General features: G+C 43.6%; 1 protein-coding gene across 1 annotated transcript in view; it reads left to right on the top strand.

Annotated features, from left to right (window-relative positions):
* The window catches only part of Setd7 (SET domain containing 7, histone lysine methyltransferase), a 44,562-nt gene extending 22,072 nt beyond the window's left edge, over window positions 1–22,490 (top strand). The window contains exons 4-8 of the mRNA XM_027394942.2: window positions 3,780–3,969; window positions 7,010–7,091; window positions 10,283–10,400; window positions 12,757–12,914; window positions 16,596–22,490. Coding sequence (XP_027250743.1) covers window positions 3,780–3,969; window positions 7,010–7,091; window positions 10,283–10,400; window positions 12,757–12,914; window positions 16,596–16,776 — 729 coding nt within the window. The 3' untranslated portion in view covers window positions 16,777–22,490. The remainder of the gene's footprint in view (window positions 1–3,779; window positions 3,970–7,009; window positions 7,092–10,282; window positions 10,401–12,756; window positions 12,915–16,595) is intronic.
* Window positions 22,491–22,720: the final 230 nt, after the last annotated feature.

The raw sequence follows: 22,720 nt of genomic DNA on the forward strand, positions 1-22,720 counted from the left end.
CTCTGTGTGTGTCTCTCTCTCTCTCTCTCTCTCTCTCTCTCTCTCTCTCTCTCTCTCATTTTGTTTCTCCAGACAGTGTTTCTGTTTAGTTTTGGAGCCTATCCTGGACTCACTCTGTAGACCAGGCTTGGCCTTGAACTCACAGAGATCCACCTATCTCTGCCTCCTGAATGCTGGAATTAAAGGCCTGCACCACCACCGCCCAACCTCTTTTCTCATTTTTTTATAATCCCGTGTCCAATAAGCACTGCTGCAGGTACGTAGGTGGGGCCAGCCACTGGAGTGCGGGCCACCTATCAGCTGCTATAGCAACATTTTGCCCTGTGGTCTTATCAAATACCACTTGGGAAGGAAGCATTGGGAAATAATTAGCTTTCAGAATAGTCAATGGCACCTGCTTTAAGTGTGGTATCGGATGACAGTAGAAGGGGCTGATTGCACCCTTCTGCTGTCTGGAGTCTGAATCAATAAAGAAATAGGCAGTAGTGTCAAGGACTGAATTGCTGGTTTTCATTGTAATACCTTTGGATTGGAGGCATGGTGTGAACCCAAAGCCACAACTGGCCTCTCAGTCCCTTCTGCTGCTAAAGCACTGCTAAAGCTTTTCTTGAGCAGGCTGGGGAGATGGCTCAGTGGTTAAAAGCAGTAGCTGCTCTTCCAGAGGTCCTGAGTTCAATTTCTAGCAACCACATTGTGGATCCCAATAATAAGATCTGATGCCCTCTTCTGGCAGACAGAGCACTAAAAGAAAGAAAGAAAAGAAATAAGCTTCTCTTGAGAGATATGGGACTTCTTGGGGTTGACAAGGCAGTGCCTAGGAACCTTGGGAGAGAGGGTAAGTGAAAAGTAAAACTGGACGCCAAAAGCTGCCTTTATTTTGTTAATCCCCACCAGCAGAGAAATGGGTTGTCAGCAAGCATTTGACCTGCCTTCTCACCAATCACAATAACGCCTCCTTCTGACAGAGGGAGCCAGTGAGCAGAAGAAACAAGGCAATGGCCTCTTCCCATTCAATACCCCTTGATAGAGCAATTGGGCCATGTTTGTGACATGGCAAGAATAAGGGTAGGAAAAACAGAACCATTCTCCCTGTCATACTTATAGGATCACTCTAAGAACCACGATAGAAATGTTGATGTTTTGGTTTTTGAGACTGAAGGGACCAGCTTCCCTTTTGGCAGCCATAACGGCCGAACACTTGCTTCTGTGACCTTGTCCTAGACACTAGAAAGTCACATGCCTGCCTCGTGACAAGGAAACAATCAGAAGTTAGTCACTAGAAAGTCAGATACCTGTCTTGTGGCAAGGAACCAATCGGAAGTTAGCTGGTGGCGCTATGCTTTATGGCTCTGGGTGTGCTTTACGGACAACCGCACAGCAATGACACAGAAAGCATAGCAACCACCCTGAGAGGGCCTATGGGCCATAACAACCAGTTGACCAATCAACACAGGGCAAGCCCTCCAAGCCTGGAGGCACACCAATCCTGAGCCTGTGCATACCCCTAGACATTCCCCTTACACTGCCCTATAAAAATCTGTGCACAGCAGCTTCAAACTGTCTTTGCTAGCCATCCACCATGGTGGGTGGATCAAAGACCCGAGCTAACATGGGGTTAGCTCGTTAAACTACAATAAAGTCTCATGCAATTTGCATCAAACTTTCGCCTCCATTCTGTGATTGGGGTGGCCGCAGTCCTGGGCTAAGATTCTGGAAGCCTGGGCTTTCCGAGGGTCTTACAAGACCATCTTGTGTGGCCCAGGCTGGCCTCAGATTCTCTGTGTAGCTGAGGATGACTCTGAACCCCCTACCTCTGCCTCCTAAGTTCCAGGGTTACAAGTGTCACCACCATACCCAGGTTGTTCAGTGCTGAGATTCAAACCCAGGGCCTGGCATGTGCTAGCTGAGTGTCCTACCAAAAGATGTCATCTGCAGCCCCACTAAGCCCTTTTGTTCTGTTTTGGTTTTTAACTTCCAATGCACTTTTTTATTTTAAAAGATTCATAACTTTAGAAAATCAAAGGATTTCTATTTTGTCAGTCCAAAGAAATAAATTCAACTTTTGAGGGAAAAGGCGAGAGGCCCTAAACACAGACTTCTGCTTCAAATGAGCAGGAACATGGTGGGTTCTGTTAGTTATGGCAGGTAAAAGAAGTACCCATGCTCTAACACTCTGAGGCTCAGCAGCAGCCTGAAGGCAGATCACACAGAAAGGTTGTCCCCATTTACACTGCATTAGTAAGAATTAACTTCAGAAGGACAACAAGCAACAAGTGTCACCCTACTGGGCTTCCTGCCTATGAAAAATAATGCTGTGTGTTTTTCTTCAAAAGTTCCGAATTTTAGTTTATGTGGTGAGCTATGCAAATTGTAATGCTTGTGTAATGTCACTTATTGCTGTCTCAGTAAGCAGCACTGAGGGTCACCCTGAATTGCTGCCTTGAATAGCTGTTCCCAGATACTAGAGTGAGGACATTATCCAAGCTACCCCACGTGCCATGGTATCAAATTGTTTAGCAAGCTTACAAAGGACTTAGATTGGTAAGTTACGCAGTTAGGACTTCCAGGGGAGGGGCCCATCTCTTGCATCTTAAACGAAATTAGCCATAATGCTGTGGGTATCCTAGTTCAACTAAAAGGTGTCTGTGAGGTGGCTTCATGAATAAAGGTGTTTGTCACTAAGCCTGGCAGTGTGATGGGTCCCCTGGAATCCACGTGGTGGAAGGAGAGAACTGACTTCTGCAAGTTGTCCTCTGACCTCCACACATGCGCCATGGCACGTGCTCACCCACACAGATACATGCGCATCTACAGGAACATACACACAAAATAAAAGTATCAGGTATTTGTGAGTCACCTGCTGTGACCCAGCACTTAGTGGGACATAGAATTCCTGTAGCATTTGTCCTGTGGAATGAAGCAAAGCTGGCCCTTCTCTGGGAGGGAGGCTGGAAAGCCGAAGATGAAGAATGAAAGGAAGAACTGATGTGGGAGACACAAGGGCCTTTGTTTATCACTCGGAAAATACAAGCAATTCTATTTTTAGTTGGGTAGACCAAATTAATTCTTAAGTACATTTAAAGGCATAAAGATTTAGCTCAGAGGTAGAGTGTTTAGCATGTACAATCCTGAAAGGTCCTGGACTCTGGGTTCACCCCAGTGCTGCAAAAAGGAAAAGAAAAAGAAAAAGAAAAGCACATTTTAACTGAAGTTTGTTTTTCATTTGTTTGTTTTTCTCTCTATGTAGCCCTGGCTGTCCTTGATAGATTAGGCTGGCCTCAAACTCACGGAAATCAGAGATCCGCCTACCTCTGCCTCCATAGTGCTAAGATTACAGGGTGTGTGCTGTAATATATTTGTGATATAGTTATCCTATAATATATTTCCCTTAATATATTACAGGTGTGTGCTTAATTATATTTCCCTTAAATGTCTGCAAGTCTGTTCTGATAATAATGTGTTTGTTTCTTAGATAACACACCAAACTAGAGTGCCAGTAACTAGTCCAGAATTACAAAGTAAATTTCAGTCTCCTAACCTAAATGAGGCATGCATGTTCCAGTGCATAGAACATTCCAGAAGTGTATTTACATGTGGTAAAGGTACTACCTGCAGAGGCATGAAGAGTCTCACTCTTCTCAAAAGCTCTGGATTCTTATACCGTTATTGTCGGTGTCAGTATTCTTCACAGAGGGCATTTCAGAAAACGAACTTCTTAAACTCACATCCCATAGATGAATATTTTACACAATATCTCCAGTTGTGGTTTCTCCCACCAGGATGGAGGCAGCCTCGTTGGGGAAGTCAATGAAGATGGGGAGATGACTGGAGAGAAGATAGCCTATGTCTACCCTGATCAGAGGACTGCACTCTATGGAAAGTTTATTGATGGAGAGATGATTGAGGGGAAACTGGCCACCCTCATGGCTACTGAAGAAGGGAGGCCACACTTTGAACTGACATCTGGAAGTAAGTTGTCCAGTGGGTGACAGGTTAAAGAGGTTTCTTTTTTCGGGGGGGGGGGTTGTTTTTCAAGATAGTGTTTCTCTGTGTAGCCCAGTTGTCCTGGAACTCACTAGGTAGGCTAGGCTGGCCTTGAACTCCCAAAGAACTTCCTGTCTGTGCTTCTATAGTACTGGGATTAAAGGTGTGCACCACATTGCCCTATGATGAGGTTTCTTTCTTTCTTTCTTTCTTTCTTTCTTTCTTTCTTTTCCTCTGTGGAACCCACTTTAATGGAGTGTCAGCCAGCTTTTGCCAAGGAAAAAACAAAAAACAAAAAACAGATCCCCCGCCCTTAACCCCTCCCTGTTTATGGCAGCAACCACAGGTCTGCTGTGTCCCAAGGTTCAGCCAGTCTAGGCTAGTCTGTGTCTTACTCTGGGGTCCAGTCTGAAGGCACAGAGGCCACTTTGGACAATGTTTTCTCAAGTGGACTACAGATGTGTCAGCATATAAGCAGATACCAGTGGTGCCTCCTAAAGCCTCACCCTGGAACTTTCCCCCATTTGTGTTGCAAGTCACAGGACAAAGCCCAGCATGAGTGAGACAGAGAAACTATAGCATGTACTTCAGTGAGATATGCTAAGAAGTCCCATGAGAAGGCATCCATAGGTGACTCTAAGTAGGTACAGGACTAAGAAGTGACAGGCAATGCAACCAGTTTCAAATATCTGTATCTCTAAAACATGGAGTCATCATTTTTATGTTACTAAAGAATCAAATGAGATAGACTTCAAAATCGGTATAAATTGTATAGCTGATTAAGCCAAAGATAGCTCTGAGGCTATAGGAGCTTGCTTCAAAGGCTGATAACCTGAGTTCAATCTCAGGGACCTACATAGTGAATGAGAAGTGTCAACTCCTGAAAGTTGTACTCTGACTTCATACATGCATCACACACACACACACACAGACACACACACTCACAGAGAGAGAGAGAAAGAGAGAGAGAGAGAGAGAGCACATATGCATGAACAAACACATATAATAAATGTAAAACCCCTTTTAATAGTTAACTTTAGGAGAAATAGTGGGAACAGTATTTCTTTCTTTGAATTTTTCTATGTATTTACTGTTATTCCAGGGTCTAGGGAGATACAGTTCGGTTGACAAAGTGCTCATCATCTAAGCTTAAATACCAGGGTTCAGTCTCTAAAACCTATCTACATGGCACTGGAGATCCCTGGAGCCTAGTAGCCAGCACCAGGCTGAGAAACCCTGTCTAAAAAAACAAGGTGGCTGAGCTGTCGTAATGCACACCTTTAATCCCACTCAGGAGGCAGAGGCAGACAAATCTCTGAGTTTGAGGCCAGCCTGGTCTACAACCAGGGCTACACAAAGAGAAACCCTGTCTTAAAAAAATAAAATAAAATAACCAAAGTGAACAGAACCTGAGGACAAAACCCTGAAGGTTGTCTTCACATACAACATCGCTGGCATTCATAACAACACACAGACACACAGACACACATGTTTAAATTAATTCATTTAATCCTAAAATGAAGTTCTTTTGTAAAAAATTTAAATTAAAAAAAAAAAAACCCTAAGCTGGGCAGTGGTAGTACACATCTTTAATCCCAGCACTGAGGAGACAGATGCAGGCAGATCTCTGTGAGGTCAAGGCCAGCCTGATCTACAGAGAGTGTTCTAGGACAGCCAAGGCTATATATGGAGAAATCCTATCTCCAAAAACAAAAAAAAAGAAAAGGAAAAAGGAAAGGAACTCTCTCACAGGTGCACCTAGCCGCCTAGGTCTTAGTTAATTCCAAATGTAGTCAAGTTGGCAACCAAGAATAGCCGTCACACTATCCTTTGTATTCCTCTGCCTGCTTCTTCTGCAGGCAGCTGCTCCTTTCCCCCGGCTCCTGTGTATCTATCTGACTTCTGAGTTTGTTTAAACCCTCACGAGGCTGCTATCTGCACATGCATTATGGGGCCAGGGAAGAACACACTCCACCTCCTCTCCCATCCCCAGCTTAGTGGGCAGGAAGCTTCCTGCTCTCGTCCACTTGTAGATTCTTCCTGGCTCTCTGTTTGACTTCATGGCTCTCCTGTCTCCTATATAACCAAGTCCCTTTCCTCCTGAAATACTCAAGTGGTCTGTTTCCTAGGCAGTCATTGACTGGTTTGGACCATTTTCTAACTTAGGTTTGAGGAATTCATTTAGGTTTACATTGTATTTTGAATAACAGGAAAGGGGTCTGGTAACCATGGTGATTACAGAAGATTGATGGGATGGTTAATGGTGTCAGTGCTAAAAATGATTGGCTTTGCAGGAGTTCACTCTCTGGTTCCAAATCTTGTTTGTTTATGAACACTCAGAGAATCCTACATCCCTTGTGCCCTGTGAGGATTTGCCAGGGTCAACAGAAAGCCCACAGTAATTCTAGGACAGTTGCATACCTTGTCATGGGGACTGATTACCAATCAGGTTCTGAGCCACCATGACTCTTAATGCAGCCTGGAGAGCTGTTGTTCTCCATACTCTGTGAGGGTGAGATTACTCTCACCAAAGGAGTCACCTGATGGGCTCGGCTGTACAGTTTACAGACTGTCCGGTAGGGAGAAAACCTCCAAGAAATTTCAAAACTAAAGTCCAGATTACTCTGACCATAGAAACCTGAAAATTCTGTGACAACGTGTTTTGCTTAAAGTTTTAAGTACACAAAAATAGTTTAAGACATTTGAATAAAGGAAAATCAACAAATAGGAATCTTAAGTGTTTAGTCTGGTGGTGGCACATTAAGACTTAAATAAACAAGTCCTGGTAAATGTGGGCCTGTAATCCCAACCCAGAAGCCAAGCTGGGCAACTTGGGAAGATCCTATCTCACTAAGAAAAAAGAAAAAGGGCAAGATTTGAGAACATAATCAGAGAGTAAACCTGGCAAATGCCCACTTAGCTCTTCTAGCTGCCATAACCAGAATGGCGCCTGTGACTGTTTGGATGATCCTGTGACTTGGGAGCCATGTCTGCACCTAAACTGACATGTTGGTTTGCCTTTTAGGTTCCGTGTACCACTTTGATAAATCGACTTCCTCCTGCATCTCTAGTGATGCTCTCCTTCCAGACCCTTATGAGTCAGAGAGGTAACTCTTTCCTTGTGGCGTTCATTGTACTGTTTATGCCCTGGTGGTGGCCACTCGTGAGCTTCTGCTGCTCTCTGCTCAGGCTGGGCTCCTGCTCAAGCCAAGCCCCTCCATAAGGAAGTATTTGTGTATTCTGAGGAAGACTAATTATATTCTTATATAGAGGCTGTCCACAGAAGGTTTCTAAGTTAGCAAGAAGGTCCGTCTCTCGTCCTAGAATGACCTCTCGAGGTAAAGCTTTGGGTCAGACAGCCTTTCTCGGGACTCTGGGAAGTTGGAGAAGCATGCAGGTAGAAATCAGAGAACAACTTTTAAAACTGTTTTTTCCTTCCACCATGTGGAAAAGGTTCAATCTTACAAGCAGGCGCTTTTGCCCACTGCAATCTTCCAGGCCCTCTCAGGGTTCTTGATGAGGCAGTCTTCTAGGGGAGCAACCCATGCTCTTTCAAGTCTAGCCTACACCTCCAGCACAACTCCTTTTCTCTGTAGCCTGACCTTTGGAACACTAAGCAACTTTATTCATAAGGGAAGACAGGATATAAGCAAAGGCAGTAATGGCAAGCGTAAAAGCATCCCTCCATGTCAGGTCTGTCCTTTCTAAGCGTAAAAGCATCCCTCCATGTCAGGTCTGTCCTTTCTATACCTAACCTATGAGGATGGCTGCCCTCTAACGTGAATTCTAAGTGCCCAGAATTCTCCTTCGACTGGTTGGCTGAGTAAGGACAGCCCCCGGGGGCGTGGCTTACCTCTTGTTTACTTTCTGCTCCCATCTGAGAAACAAGCTTCTTCCTGGTCTAAATGACAGCACTGATCCCACAGTGCCACAGGCAGGGAGAGAATGTCCTCATTTTTAACGAGAGGTTCTGGCCCAGGGCCAGTGGGTGTAGACTGGCTTCTGTGTTCGCCCCAAAACACCACAAGCCCAACTGAAATCTATCAATCTAGTCTGTTGTGAAATCCTGCATAGCAATACTCTGAAACTGCTTAGCTGTTTACCGAGGTCGGTGTTTTGTTATACTCATGGTTCTGTGGGTAGGCTTAGGTTCAGCCATCTTTACTTGGTTTTCACCAGGCTCAGCCGGATTAGGCTGGGCTCCAGGATTCAAGTTGGGTTCAGGTCTGTTTCACATCTCTTCATTCCAAGACTCTGGCTAAAGGAACAACAATTCCCAGGATATATTCTTCTCCTGGAGACAATAGAAACTGGCAGAGACTGGCAAAAACTCACCATGTCTCTCAACACCTGAGACCCAGCAGCAAGGCCCTCTTCCATGTCCAGCTAGCAGAGTCAGCAGGGTGGGGATGTATGCCCCACCTGCACCTAAAGAAGTGTCATGAGGTCACCTGGCAAAGGGGTGACATGTATCATTCTGTCACTAGAGAGGAGCAAGCAGAATTAAAAGCAATAATTCAGATTTCCAGTCCATAAAATAAGCCAAAATTACAGATGCCCACCTCCTAACAGGGCCATCCATCACAGTGCACAAAGAAACGAAGAGATTAAAGATTTGTTGGTAGAACATAAGCTCTTATTACCTCCATTCCACAGCCAAGGATGCTTTTCTTTCTTTCTTTTTTTTTGGGGGGGCGGGTGTTTCAAGACAGGCAAAAATTCACCAGAGCTACAGAACTAGCTCTGTAGACCAGGATGGCCTCAAACTCACAGTGATCCACCTGCCTCTGCCTCCTGAATGCTAGGATTAAAGGCATGTGCCACTACTGCCTGACAGGATGCTTTTCTTATAAAGCAATGTTTAGGAAACTTTTTCTATGGAAGAACACCAAGTAACAATTCAGGAGCTTACAGACCCTGTATTATCTATTGTACAGACTCAGCCTCTGCCTTTGACACAGTCTTAAACAAACTGGGGAAGGCAGCTGTGCCTCAATAAAACTTTATCAACAAAAATGGGCAGCAGTCAGATTTGACCTGTAGTTAACTGACCTCTACTTTAACCCCTTTGTTGAGAAATACTTGTTGGATATATCTCATTAACTGTCATTTTTTTTTTGTATAAACATCTTGGCTTTAACCAAACAATAGTCTTCCTCTGTCATCTGAGAAATTTGAGCACAGTGTTAATAAACTTTGGAAAATGTTTTCTTGTCATTAACTATAAACATTAGCTTCCTTTTCAAAACGAATATCAAGTACTGTGCTGGCTGGTTTGTATGTCACCTTGACACAGGCTAGAGTCATCAGAGATGAAGGAACCTCAATTAAGGAAATGCCCCCATAAGAGCCAGCTATAAGATCCCTGGAGGGCTAGAGAGATGGCTCAGAGGTTAAGAGCACTGGCTGCTCTTCCAGAGGTCCTGAGTTCAATTCCCAGAAACCACATGGTGGCTCACAACCATCCATTATGAGATCTGGTGCTCTCTTCTGGTGTGCAAAAGTAGAATGTTTTATACATAATAAATAAATAAATAAATAAATAAATAAATAAATAAATAAATAAAAATCTTTTTCAAAAAAGAGCCCTGGAACTGAAGTTGCAGATGGATATGGGATGCCATGTAGGTACTGGGAATCAAACCCAAATCCTCTGGAAGAACAGCCATCTCTCCAACCCTGGAAAAGACATTTGAGGCCTGGGGCTGGAGCTCAGTTGATAGAATGCATACTTAGCATTCATAGAGTCCTAAGTTTGAGCTCCAACACCACAGAAAACTGGGCAGGTTCAGAAGTCCCTAGTTATCACCAGGTGGTTGTTGCCAGGCCCAGTGACTCACACCTTTAATCCCACACTCGGGAGACAGAGGCAGGAGGCAGATGCTGTGAGTTTGAGGCCATCCTGTTCTACAGAGAGAGTTCCAGAACAGTCAGGGCTACACACAGAAACCCTCTCTCAAAAAAAAAAAAAAAAAAAAAAGATGACCAAGTTCCTGATTGTCGTTGACTGCAGAGCAAGTCTGAGGCAGATACCCTGAGCCAGATACCTGAGCTAAAGGAGGTGGTAGAGGTCGTTTTGAATACAACTCTTAAAGAGATAAAAGTTATTTCTTCCATGACTGTTACCAACATACTGTGGTTTAATTTCTTACCCTTGCTTCCTTCTTTGTTGAACAACTGGGAACTGTCCTTTGGGATTTAGTAACCATAATGGAATTGTAGTGATTGACATCAACACTGTCACATCACACTGGGAAACTCACATTTCATTTATTATTTATTTATTTATTTATTTTAGGGTTTATGTTGCCGACTCTCTCATCTCCAGTGCTGGAGAAGGACTATTTTCCAAGGTAGCAGTGGGACCCAATACTGTAATGTCTTTTTATAATGGAGTCCGAATTACACACCAAGAGGTAAGTGGAAAGAGGTGAACGTCGACCTAGCTGACTAAAGGGTTTAACTAAAGGCAGAAACAAACATGGGGAACCCTGGGTAAGGACATTGAGGTTGCTCTCTGGCCTCCCCAAATGTATTTGTGGCACATGCACCACCTCTCGCCTTTAAGACAAAGTCTTTAGCATATTTTAGAGCTTCATAAATGGCTCATCCTCATCCTGTAGCTGACTCCTCGGTGTCTGCACCCCCAGCACAATCACGGTCACACTTTTAATAAATATACAGGGCTCAGGCTCATTGCTGATATCTCACATCAGGTCTCCACATTGTCACTTATTCCTGTGGATAATAAGAGAACGTTCCACAAAATGTTCCAATTAGTCACACATTCAAAGCAACTGGGCAGGGGAAAGACAACAAAATGCTCAGGTGGAGCAGATGGCATCCACACAGGTGGCCGTACTTCACCAGCCCTCCAGAAGGCCCAAGACACTCAGCAGAGAAGGGTGGATTTGGGATAAGGGTGCATTACAGGTGGAGTGCCCCTTAACTGAAATGCTTGGAACCAAAAATGTTAGCAATCTGGTGTTTTTAGATGCTTGCATTTTTATAATCATCTTAGGAATGGGACCATAGTCTAAATGAAATTTAGTGTTTCCTGTGTACATAGCTGGGAGGCAATTAGTCTATATTTTTATTGTGTCTGCATTTTGCCTGTGACCTGTCATATGGGGTCAGGTGCGGCTTCTTCCAATCGTATATCAGCCTCGAAAAGTTTTGAATTTGGAAGCATTCTAGACTTTTAAATATTAAACCGTGCTTCTTCATTCATACATTTTGCAGATGAGAAAATGAAAACCTAAAGAGATTAAGCAATTTGCCCAAGATCACAAATGCAGTGAGATGGACAGTTCAAGTAAGGCTAGCATTTGCTGCTGTGTGATTCCTACACCCTTTGCACACAGTGAGGTTTAGATTCTGCTATACACCTAGTACAGCTTAAAGCAAACAACACTCCACACAGCCTATCAGTTATGTGGTTACATGATAGCTTGGGAATAATGAGACCTAAGGGGAACTTTCTCATGTTTGATACTGCTGCCTGTGGCAGCTACCCATTTTATTGACTGTCATGCATAAATGTAATGTATAGGAAGAAGGGTTGATTTATCTAGAAGTGTCCATCCTCTGAGCCACAGGCTACATGGGGCCAAGGATGTCTACAGACATAGCCTAACACAAAGTTGTAAGTTTATTGAAAACTTAAGAGAGATTGTTTTGTTTTATTTTTAAACTCGATTGTTTGGCTCACAAACATGAATTGTAGATGACAGTTGTGTCTCACTGACAGAAGGTTGAACATGCCTGCTACATTTACAAGTTCTACAAAAACTTGATCCTTTTTATAAGAGCCATTAGGCTATTCTGCTGACCTCCCAATGTCCAACCTGAAGAAGCCAATTGGTTATGCTATAGACCATGAGTCCTAGCATAGGTAGGACTCATAGCACGCTGGCTTGGAGACTGCCTCCTACTCACCCTGACTCCTCCAGTGAAGCAGAGGTGTGGGACTTTTTATAGAAAAAATTTTAAATACACTGATGGAACTGGGAGTTGTTGGTGTACACCTTTAATCCCAGCACTTAGGAGGCAGAGGCAGGTGGATCTCTGTGAGTTCGAGACCAGCCTGGTCTACAAGAGCTAGTTCCAGGACAGCCTCCAAAGCCACAGAGAAACCCTGCCTCGAAAAACTAAAAAACTAAAAAAAAAAAAAGAAAAGAAAAAGAAAAACATGATGGTTAGGCAGTGGTGCATGCCTTTAGTCCTAACACTCAGGAGGCAGAGACAAGCAGAACTCCAAGTTCCAGGCCAGCCTGTTTCTACAGAGGGAGTTCCAAGGCAGCCAGGACTACACAAAGAAACTCTGTCTCAGGGAATAAAACATTTATTTATTTGGAGGATCAAGAGTGGAGGTCAGAGGACAACTTCCAGGAGTCAGTTCTCTCCTCTGACCATGTGAATTCTGTGGACTGAACACTCAGACAGTCTGTCTTGGTAGTCAGCGCCTGAACGCACTGAGACATCTCAACAGCCTCTTCTTCATTTATTTTTAGTTCAAGTTTATCTGATATTTTTGTGTGTCTTTGTAAAGAATCAAAATCCTTTTCTTCTATATAAAATGAGGAAAATACAATAAGCAGTAAGTTGAGCTGTCTGGTTGCGCCATCCTTGTGTGGGAAGATGTCTTGGCTGGCTTTCATGTCTGCAGTGCTCAAACTATGAAGTGCTAAGATAAATGAGTTTGTGCCTCTGCTGTGCATTGAGCTTCTGTGAGAAAGGCCTTCTCTAGCACCACTTCCCTGTGTTCTGCAGGTCGACAGCAGAGATTGGGCCCTGAATGGGAACACTCTCTCCCTTGATGAGGAGACAGTCATTGATGTGCCTGAGCCCTATAACCACGTATCTAAGTACTGTGCCTCCTTGGGACACAAGGCGAATCACTCCTTTACTCCAAACTGCATCTATGACATGTAAGTAGGATGCTAGTGACTGGATGGATCTATGCCTAGGGGCCCCAGGACCCAGGAGGGCATGGGAAAAGTGGCCCATTTGCCATGAGCCTCAGCTTTGTCGTCTAAGGTTCAAGATCTAAACAGCCTGCTTTCTAGCTTTGAGATGAAAAGGTGATTTCAAAAGCAGAACTATCATAGAAATATGTTTTACTGCTGTCCTTATTTGCCCTTTTTTTTTCTCATTTAAAGATCGCATTGCAGGACTGGGGTGGGAAGGAGGAGTTATCATCCAAGTGTTTGCTGCACCAGCATGAAGACTTGCGTTCAGTCCCCACCCAGCACCTATATAAAAAGCTGAATGTGGGGAAGGGCACTTAGAATCTGAGCACTGAGGAAGCAGAAACAGAACGAAAGCCTGGGCCACTAATCAGGAAGTTCCAGGCCAATGAGAGACCCAGGCCCCAAAACAAGGTGGATGCTGTTTGAGGACCACACCTGAAGTTGGCCCTTAGCCTAGACACACACACACACACACACACACACACACACACACAATAGATATAGCAGCGTAGCATGGTCATAGAGCATCTCAACCCTGCTTCGTGCCATAGCTTCAGTCCTCTGCTGTGCAAGATCACACTCTGGGCATTTCATCTGAGACCTTGCCAGGATCTGGAGCTTGCTGGGAAATGTCCTGAGACTCGTCCTTGAGATGCCCTGGAAATGGTCCTGGCAATGACTAGCTCTCCTTGGCAGCCAATAATAAGTATTGGTGCTCCAGCTGCCTCTAAAGGGCTGGCTGAAATGGCAAAGGACATGTGTCATGTGAAATGAGACTGACACTGTGAAAGCTTCGGGGCTTTCACAGCTAGTGTGCATTTGGCTGACACTCATTCTCAGCTGTGCTGGCATAAACAATGGTCTCTTAATGCCTGTAACTAACCACCCTAAATACCACTCAGACCCTTCATTTGAATCAAGCCTGTCTGTGACTTCACTGCAAGGACAGCTCTTCTTCCAAACGCAATAGAGAACTGGAAACAAGAGAAGTTTTTGTTGTTCAAAATCAGTTTCTGCTCAGCAGGCTTTACTTTTGATTTTTCTGTTTGTTTTCTTTGTTGGTGGTGGTAGTAGGGTTTTTTGGTTGTTTACTTGCCTACTTGTTTGTTTGTTGGGGGGGTGGTCCGAGACAGGGTTTCTCTGTGTAGCCCTGACTGTCCTAGAACTCACTTTGTAGGCCAGGCTGGCCTCAAACTCATAGATCCTGCCTCCTGGGTGCTGGGATTAAAGGCATATGCCTCCACTGCCTGGCTGTTTTCTTTCTTTTGTTGTTAGTATTTGTTTTGCAAGCCCAGCATGGCCAAAACTCACTTATATGGGGTAGTGACTCCTTGAATAATAACCAAATGCATACTTCAGATCCAAGTTCCTATCATCTGTGTGTTTTCTCAAGTCACTGGCATTAGTATATGCATTAATGTAAGTGAAACAGCACTTCTTTATGCTGCTTGCGCGGAAGTCTGGCATGAAATGCCCAGTGGACAATAACACAAGTACTTCCCTACCTGTAAATATGGTAGCATGTCAACTAAGGTCCCACAGGTTTGGGGTCATTGCTACTTCTGTAGCCAAGGCCTCTCATCATTCTTTCTGGGTCCTGCTCTCCCTCCGTCCCCTCATCCCTTCCTTCTCTTCTTCCTTCCACGAGGGTTAGAGATTGAACCCAGGGCCTCACACTGCTAAACTCATACTCTGTCCATGTACCCTAGCCCTACTCTGGATGCCTTACATGTTTTGTCTCAGTCTGTCCTCCCAGGAATTCCCAGTCAGGCCTCAGCTCTGGAAGGAAAGTGGCCCAGTGCAGTGTGCACTGACTGCCCTGGGCAAGCCTTAACATCTGAAACCAAGTTCTTTCTTTTTATTCTGTCTACCCAAACTAATAATGTGCTGGGTGTGGTTATGCCCACCTGTAACCCCAGCTCCTGAGGCAGGAGGAGAATGAGTTCCTTAATCCCAGTGCTGGGAGGCAGAGGCAGGAGGATCTTGAGTTTGAGGCCAGACTGGTCACACAGAGAAACCCTGTCTTGAAAAAAAAATTTTAATTTAATTTAAAAATAAACAACAACAAAAAACACATCAAAATGAAAAGATGACAGGTGACAATGAACATGAGAATAAAGCTATAAGAACATTGGAAAAGAAGTCTTAAGCCCAAAATTTCAACATCAGATTCCCCTCCCTCACGCCAGTGGATGTTCCAGAAAGTTAATCAAAGCTCCATTTCAGGAGCATTATTTCATTTTCATACTGAAATCATATGATGCAAATTATAATGAAGCATGTCAGCTTAAAGACAAAATTCCCTGGCATGGTAGCTCAGGTCTTTAATCTTAGCCCTCAGGAGGCAGAGGCAGGTGAATCTCTCTGTGTTCAAAGCAAGCCTGGTTTACCTAGTGAGTTCCCAGCAAGCCAGAGCTACACAGTAATACACTTCTGTCTTAGTTAGGGTTTCTATTGCTGTGAAGAGACACCATGACCACAGCAACTCCTACAAAGGAAAACATTTCACTGGAGCTGGCTTACCGATCAGAGGTTTAGTTCCTTGTCATCATGGCAGAAAGCATGGCAGCATGCAGGCAGACATGGTGCTGGAGAGGTAGCTGAGAGTTCTACATTCATATCACAGGCAGCAGAAAAAAAGAATGACACTGGACCTGGCTTGGGCTTCTGAAACCCCACTGATGTACTTTCTCCAACAAGGCCACATCTCCCAGTAATGCCACTCCCTGTGAGCCTATGGGGGCCATTTTCATTCGAACTACCATGCCTGTTTATAGATAGATACACAGATAGAAGATAGATAGATAGATAGATAGATAGATAGATAGATAGATAGATAGATATACAGACAGACAGACAGACAGACACATACATGCATGTATAAGTACATACATACAGAATTGTGATCCTGTGGTGCTAGCAATCAAAATCAGGGCTTTTTACATGCCAGGCAAGTGCTCTACCACTAGCTATATCCTCAGCCAAAAGCCACAATAACCAAGAATTCCTGAGTGCATGGTCAGGACACTTACTTCCACAAACAGAGAAGACAGCCAAATGCTTAGCCCCATCAGGCCACAGAGACCGATATGGTTTAAAGCTGGCTCCTTCCCATTTGATGTGTCCTCTGTCTTACATTCGTCATGGGGATCTAAATGCAGACACGGTCTAGCAAAATGCCTCCACAGGTAAAGGCATTCACCAAACCTGAAGACCTGAGTTTGATCCCCAGGACCCACATAGTGGAATTTAAAACAGAATATTATATATCCGAGGTTGGCTTCAAACTCATTATGAAACCAAGGATAACCTGCATTTCTGATTCTCCTAGCCCACCTCCTAACATATACACCACCATGCCTGGTTTATGAAATACTGAGAGAGCCCAGGATCCCATGCATGCTAAGTCAATGCTCTACCAACTGAGCTACATCTCCAGCCTGCCTGGAGTGTTCTAACCCAGCAGATCTGGGGCTGGAGCTGAGACACTCCTCTTACAAGCTCCAGCTGAAGCTGATAGAGCTTTACCCATACTCTAAGAACACAGGAGTGATGCCTGTGTATATGGGTGAGATGTTCCCCTTCGCTCCTGAGGTCCTGTGTTGGCACTGTAATGACCTTTCTCATCTTGATGCTTAGGTTTGTCCACCCCCGTTTTGGGCCTATCAAGTGCATCCGCACCCTGCAAGCTGTGGAGGCTGAGGAAGAGCTGACCGTTGCTTATGGCTATGACCACAGCCCCCCAGGGAAGAGTGGTCCTGAAGCCCCTGAGTGGTACCAGGTGGAGCTGAAGGCCTTCCAGGCCACCCAGCAAAAGTGAAAGACCTGGCCCTGGGGTCCACAGACCTGGAATAGAAACTTGGATCTATGCACTACATTTATCTGACAATGGGACAACCAGGGACTGTTCATGCTGTGACATCACATCCTCTCACCCTGCGTTAGCAACGACTTTCTCGCGTACTAACTAGGTTTGACTGTATTACTCATACCAGATTTAAAATTAGCTAGCCTTGCAGCAACGCCCTACTGAGAGGTACTGTCGAACTGTAGACAGCATGATGTTCTTTGATGATTGAAGTCTAAATCTGGACCACGTTCAGAGATACCAAATGATTAGGCTGAAAAAGGGAAATGGGATTCTTCAGTCATTTTTCATCGATGGTTTTTTTTTTTTAATGATGTTTTTTCTATGGCTATTGCAAATGGTGTTCGATCACCCTTGCATGTTGCCACCTGCAGGGTTGGAAGGATTATTACATCTTTATATAAATGTAGGGTCATTTGCCTTTTAACCTTTGATCTGTATCTTGCAATAGAATGGCTTTGTTTTTGTTGTTACTCTTCTAGTGAATCAAAGCCCAGGCTTTTGAGTCTTTTCTTTAGCCTCACTCCCTATCTTAGCTATCCTTTACAAGAGAAAGCTTCCAAATGGATTTTGCATTCATAGCAGTGTACAGGTCTCTCTGGTTCTTTCTCTATCATTTCATTCTTATGTCCTGATATAAAGAACTGGCTCATAGGGCCAGACTGTTGTTATAGACTTATTATTCTCGCATGTAAACAAAGATATCTTTGCTTTCAGATGTGAGAAGAAATGAATTTACTTTGTTTGCATTAAGTTACAAAAGAGTTGTAAGATATACTTTCAGGAAGAAGAGAGGAAAATTAGTATTTCTAAGCAGTCATTGTGGCAATTTTGCAGTATATTCAGTAGTGCTGGCAATTTTTTCTCCTCTGGTACCCATTCATTGTACATAACCTAGTGCAGTCTGGCTTGTGACACAGCTCATGGAATTCAAAATATGATAGTCAATGTGCATTCCAAAACAGAATGCAGAATTCTCTTTAAAATCAGTGCCAGGAAGACAGACATGCTGATTACTAGGTGTAAATCAGATCTGTAGCTAAGCTTTTCACCACAGTGATCTCCAAGCACTTAACTGCTTCCAGGCTCTGTAAGCCACAAGTTCACACCTGTGCAGTTTCTATCAATAATAGCATATTGCCACCTCGTAAGCCATATGTAATCACAGCCACAGGAATACAGAGAAAAGCCCACTATTTTAGTTTAGCACATTAGATCTATTACCTAACTGGATTGCTCTGAATGAATTCTGGGGTTGGGGGACACCTCCCCCAAGGCGTCGCTCCATCACCAGAAAGCCTAGGGACAACAGTTGCTGAAGCCTGTCACTGTCAACAGTGCTACCTGAGAGGCCTGGGTGGGTTTAGGCTTTTGAGGGAGCTCAAAGTTCATAGAGATGCTTGCCAGGAGCAGGTAGAAATGGAGAGAGGGGATAGGTAGAGGGCAGTTTGCTCTTTTTGTCAGTTGCACATTGCTCTTAACAACAGCTTTCCCAAATGATCCCCATCAAACAGCCCCAGAATGGAGGACTCTGCCCTCAGCTATGATAGCCACACCCTGGGCTCTCAAGCTTCCTGACACACCCAGCTTCAGTCTCTGCACTTAGGTGGTGGTACTTTCCAGGAGAGCTGGTCACATCACTGTTTGAAAGCTTAAGAAGATAATTCACTCAGGAGAAATATCCTCAGAACTTCTAAGGAGGTCTCCTGCAAAATGACTGAATCATTTTTAAACTACAAGTCAACCAGGATAGGATTGCTTCTATTCTGTAGAAAGAGACTGTTTAGTAAACTGTGACAGAAGGATGGGGTCTGTGGATTTGAATTCTGAGAGGTGCTTTCGTGTAAATGTGTCCAAAGAGAGTTGGCTGCCTTCGGGAAAAAGATGGCTTCCTACAGCTCCATCAGTCAGGTTGTTGGACTAGGTTGAGAGATGAGGCAGAGGGAGAGAGGTCAGGCCCCACCTTGGGTGGTGTGCCCACACCTGGAGACAGAACCTAGTCTCAGCTGCAGTGGGGGCTCAACTTGTATCTTAAAGGGCTACTCTAGCAATCTCATTCAAATGGAACTCAAAAACAAATTTTGGTGGCTTGAGGGTCAGCAAAATAGTTTAGCAGGTAAAGGTACTTGTTGCCAACCCTATGATCGAGTTTCATCTCTGCGACCTACATAGCAGAAGGAGGAATCCAACTCCTGAAAGCTGTCCTCTGCCACACAGAGTATGGCGTGCATGAACCCACACACACAAAAAAAATCTTTTTTAAAAATATATAGCAGGATTGAAGAACTGTGGCTGGCGAGCTAGCTAATCTACGTTTCACATTCCATACTGGAGGAAGACAGTCTGGGCTTCAAGCCCAGTGCTGTGTACGTGACCCTTAGACAAATCACAGGAAACAGTTCACACAGCTGAGCCTGCCTTCCTTTTCCCTGTATGTTTCCTTTGTCTTTCAGCTCTCTTACTTCTGCTATGTGAGAACCCTTGGAGTCTGCAGAATGGCAGCCCAGCTGACTGCTCTGCCTCTTTATGTCTTGAATTCCTCTCCTCTCTTGCTACACTGCCTTCGTGCTCATTCCAGTCATTCTTTTTGCCCCCTCCCCAAGACATCCGGCTTTGTCTCAAGTTGCAACTGTTAAAGGGAACGAAGAGTCATTGTGGAGGTAGAGAAGTCAGCAGGGTCCAGGTTGCTTAGAGAATTAACTACTGAGGGGGCTTGGGGTTTGTTTGTTCCTTGTTTGGCGCAAAGTGGAAAAGCCTCAGAATTCACCTTCTATTTCACATCTGTTGTAAAAGGAAATAGGAAGCAGGTAAATCTGGTCTTCCATCAGGATCAAAATCACAAACAGACATGATTGAGATTCTACGCGGTAGGGAAAAAAGAATTACCCTTCTGCTGTCTTCCAAACAGCTGGAGCCTGTGCACTCCCTGACGCCATGGTCTCCAAGGGATTCATTCAGAGCTATCTCAGTTCAACCCTGCATGACTTGATCCATCATTAGCATCTTTTCTATGATGAACTATTACCTTGTGTTAGACTTAGGAATAGGAACTAGTCTACAGAGCATGTCCTCTAGTGGGGCATCCATTCGAACTAACAAGCAGATGTAAGGATTGAATTTAGGACCCAAAAGAATAATGAGGCTAAAACATAACAGGTGGGGAGGACTTGAGTTTCTTAGTACCTATTCTTATTTTAACCTGCTTGATCCCAGATCTCCCCTAGCAACTAAGAAGGAAATATTTTGTCAAGACCTCTTTGAACCTGACTGGAACTAGAGTTCAGATTCATTACCCTTTGAGATTTATCACACTTGAAAAACTTTTTCCTTATCACAACATACACACACACACGCACACACACACAAGCATGCAAACTGACAAGGCCATATACAGCATTTAATTGTGACAATTAAAATTGCATTGAGCTGTATAGATATAGCTCAGTGGTCCAACATTTGCCTAGCAACTAGAGGCCCTGGATTACATCCCTAATACTGCAGGGGAGATCAATTATGAATACCTAATTAAAAGTTTGTCTTAGTGAGACAGTATGTGGCACTTTTATTAACCTTCACTTAATAGATTTAAAAAATATAAATTTCTCATTACAAAAATGCACTTAAAATCTTCCAAGAAAGTAAAAAATTCTGGATTTTATTTGTTCTCCAACAGCCACCTCAAGTTCTGTCTTCAGAGTAGTGATTTAGAATCCAGACATCTTTTGTTTTAGACAAACAAGCAAAACTATGTTGCAAGATGGATAGTTGTGATGTTTATTTGCTGCAGATCAAAGGTTCACAAAATATATTCAATTTTCAGGTACTTGAGGTACCTTGATTGATTCCCCAACACACACCTTGGATTTTTTTTTCCATTCAGAAATGTTAAGCCTTGGTGTCAGGGGGTTTTGTTTTGTTTTTGTTTTTTTGAGGGTTTCTTGTGGAGATTTTTGAGGGGTTTTTGTTTGTTTTGGGGTTTGGGTTTTTTTTGTTTTTTTTTTGGTTGTTTTCAAAAATACTAAATTTTAAAAGTTTTATTTGCCAAACGTGTGCATACATATTCAAAGCAATGAAACTATTTCAAGCCATACAGCCACAGGGGTGGAAACCCTTTTCACAAATTTTAATGTGTTTGTATGTAAATAGATGTTTGTATGAAATATTTTCATGGTAGAATGAATATATTTAAATGAAGTTGAATTATTCCAGTGCTATTTAAACACATGACAAAATTTTTGGTGAGAATTATCTGAGTCTATTGAGATATAATGCAGATCAATTTTCATTTTTAGAAATCAAAAGCCTACAAAGTCCTCTGATTGGCGACCACCTCCTGGCGGGGTGGTGTCTGATGTGAGGTAGGCTTCCCCAGTGCCTCAGCCGCTTTCTGGTGGTAAGTTCGGTGCTAATGGAGGTGTGTTTACCTTTTAGTGATTCCCTACAGGCCTCCCAGGGGCCTGAGAGCGAATCGAGGCATTAGAGACAACGGTGCAGTTATCGGAGCACAACAATTTCTTTGCAGGGCAACAGAATCAGAAACCAGACATGGCCGTGTGGACCTCAGAACTGGGTTTCCCGGCCACCTTCTCTCGCCACCCCTAACTGCCTAGTCACAATGTCAGGGAGGCTACCCTCAGTGGAGTTGGGGTCCAGACCCCGGGGTGGGACTTCACAGATTTACCAATGCTTTTTGCCTTCTGCCCTCCCTCTCCCAGAGAGGGCGGGCAGCCGCTGGTGGGGGGGCCATTCTCAGCACAGTCCGTATCCTGTCTCAGCTCTGGACCCAACTTCACCAGAGAGGGAGACTTCCGCGGATAATGGAAACCCTTGATTCCTGTCTGTGACTTTATGCGCAGTTGTTAAGTGTCATTTTAATATGAAGACCATTCATTCATGTACCTAAGACATGCCTCCCAACTCTTCTGATGCTACTGGAAAACAAGACAAAACAAAAAATCCTTTAACAGTGATATGCCACTCGAGTGCGTTCCCCAACCCGCCTTTGGCCCTGGATATAATGAAACAATAATCTGACAAATTTTCACTGTGTACACTAGCAATATGAACACTGAGCCAATGCATCCTATTCCTCTACTTGGTTTCCATAATTACCCTTGATACTACAGGGACTATGTATGTCATGCCTGGTGGTTGCATAAGAAAGTTACCAAGTTATATCCATGATTTGTAGCTCCCTTCTCCAAATGTTTTTCCTCCTGGGTTTTCTATGTTCTCTTTCCATCCAAAAATACATTTATTGGGTTGTGAGGTATGTTTACAGAATGGAAGCCAGGGGTTATGCTTTCCGGCCTTGATTGTAACCAAAAGTCAACCATATCACAGTTCAAAAAAAAAAAAAAAAAAAAAAAACCACCCATCTTTGGTCTTTTGTGGAATTTAAACTAAATCTATGAGCCTTATTCAATATCTATAATTCTATGATTTTTTTAATTATGGGAAATTAATGGAAGATGTTTACATGAGTAATGTTTGCCCTTACTGTGTTATGAATGAATTTTTTGTAGTGTGTCTGGGCGCATGTGCAAGAAAGTAGGAAAACTGTTTCTGAAACAAAACTTGACAAATATTTGTAATGAAAAGTAAACTTAAAGATTGCTATAATTGCGCTATAGAAACAATGCAAGTATTAAACAAAATACACAATCCTCTGTTGTCTTTTTTTTTTTTTTTTTTTTTGGTTGTCTAGGGAAGAAAAACAGCAAAAATGTCTATGGTGTGCCTACCTATTAAATTACTAAATGAAATTTACATTGGAATCTGTTTAGAAATCCTAGCGCAGTGATGGAGACATGACTCAGTGGTACTCATTCCATTAAGATCACTCACTGAAGCCAGGTGGTAGCCCAGGCCTTAAGTCCCAGCACTTGAGAGGCAA

This window comes from Cricetulus griseus, assembly GCF_003668045.3.
Source record: "Cricetulus griseus strain 17A/GY chromosome 1 unlocalized genomic scaffold, alternate assembly CriGri-PICRH-1.0 chr1_0, whole genome shotgun sequence".
Classification (NCBI taxonomy): Eukaryota; Metazoa; Chordata; class Mammalia; order Rodentia; family Cricetidae; genus Cricetulus; species Cricetulus griseus.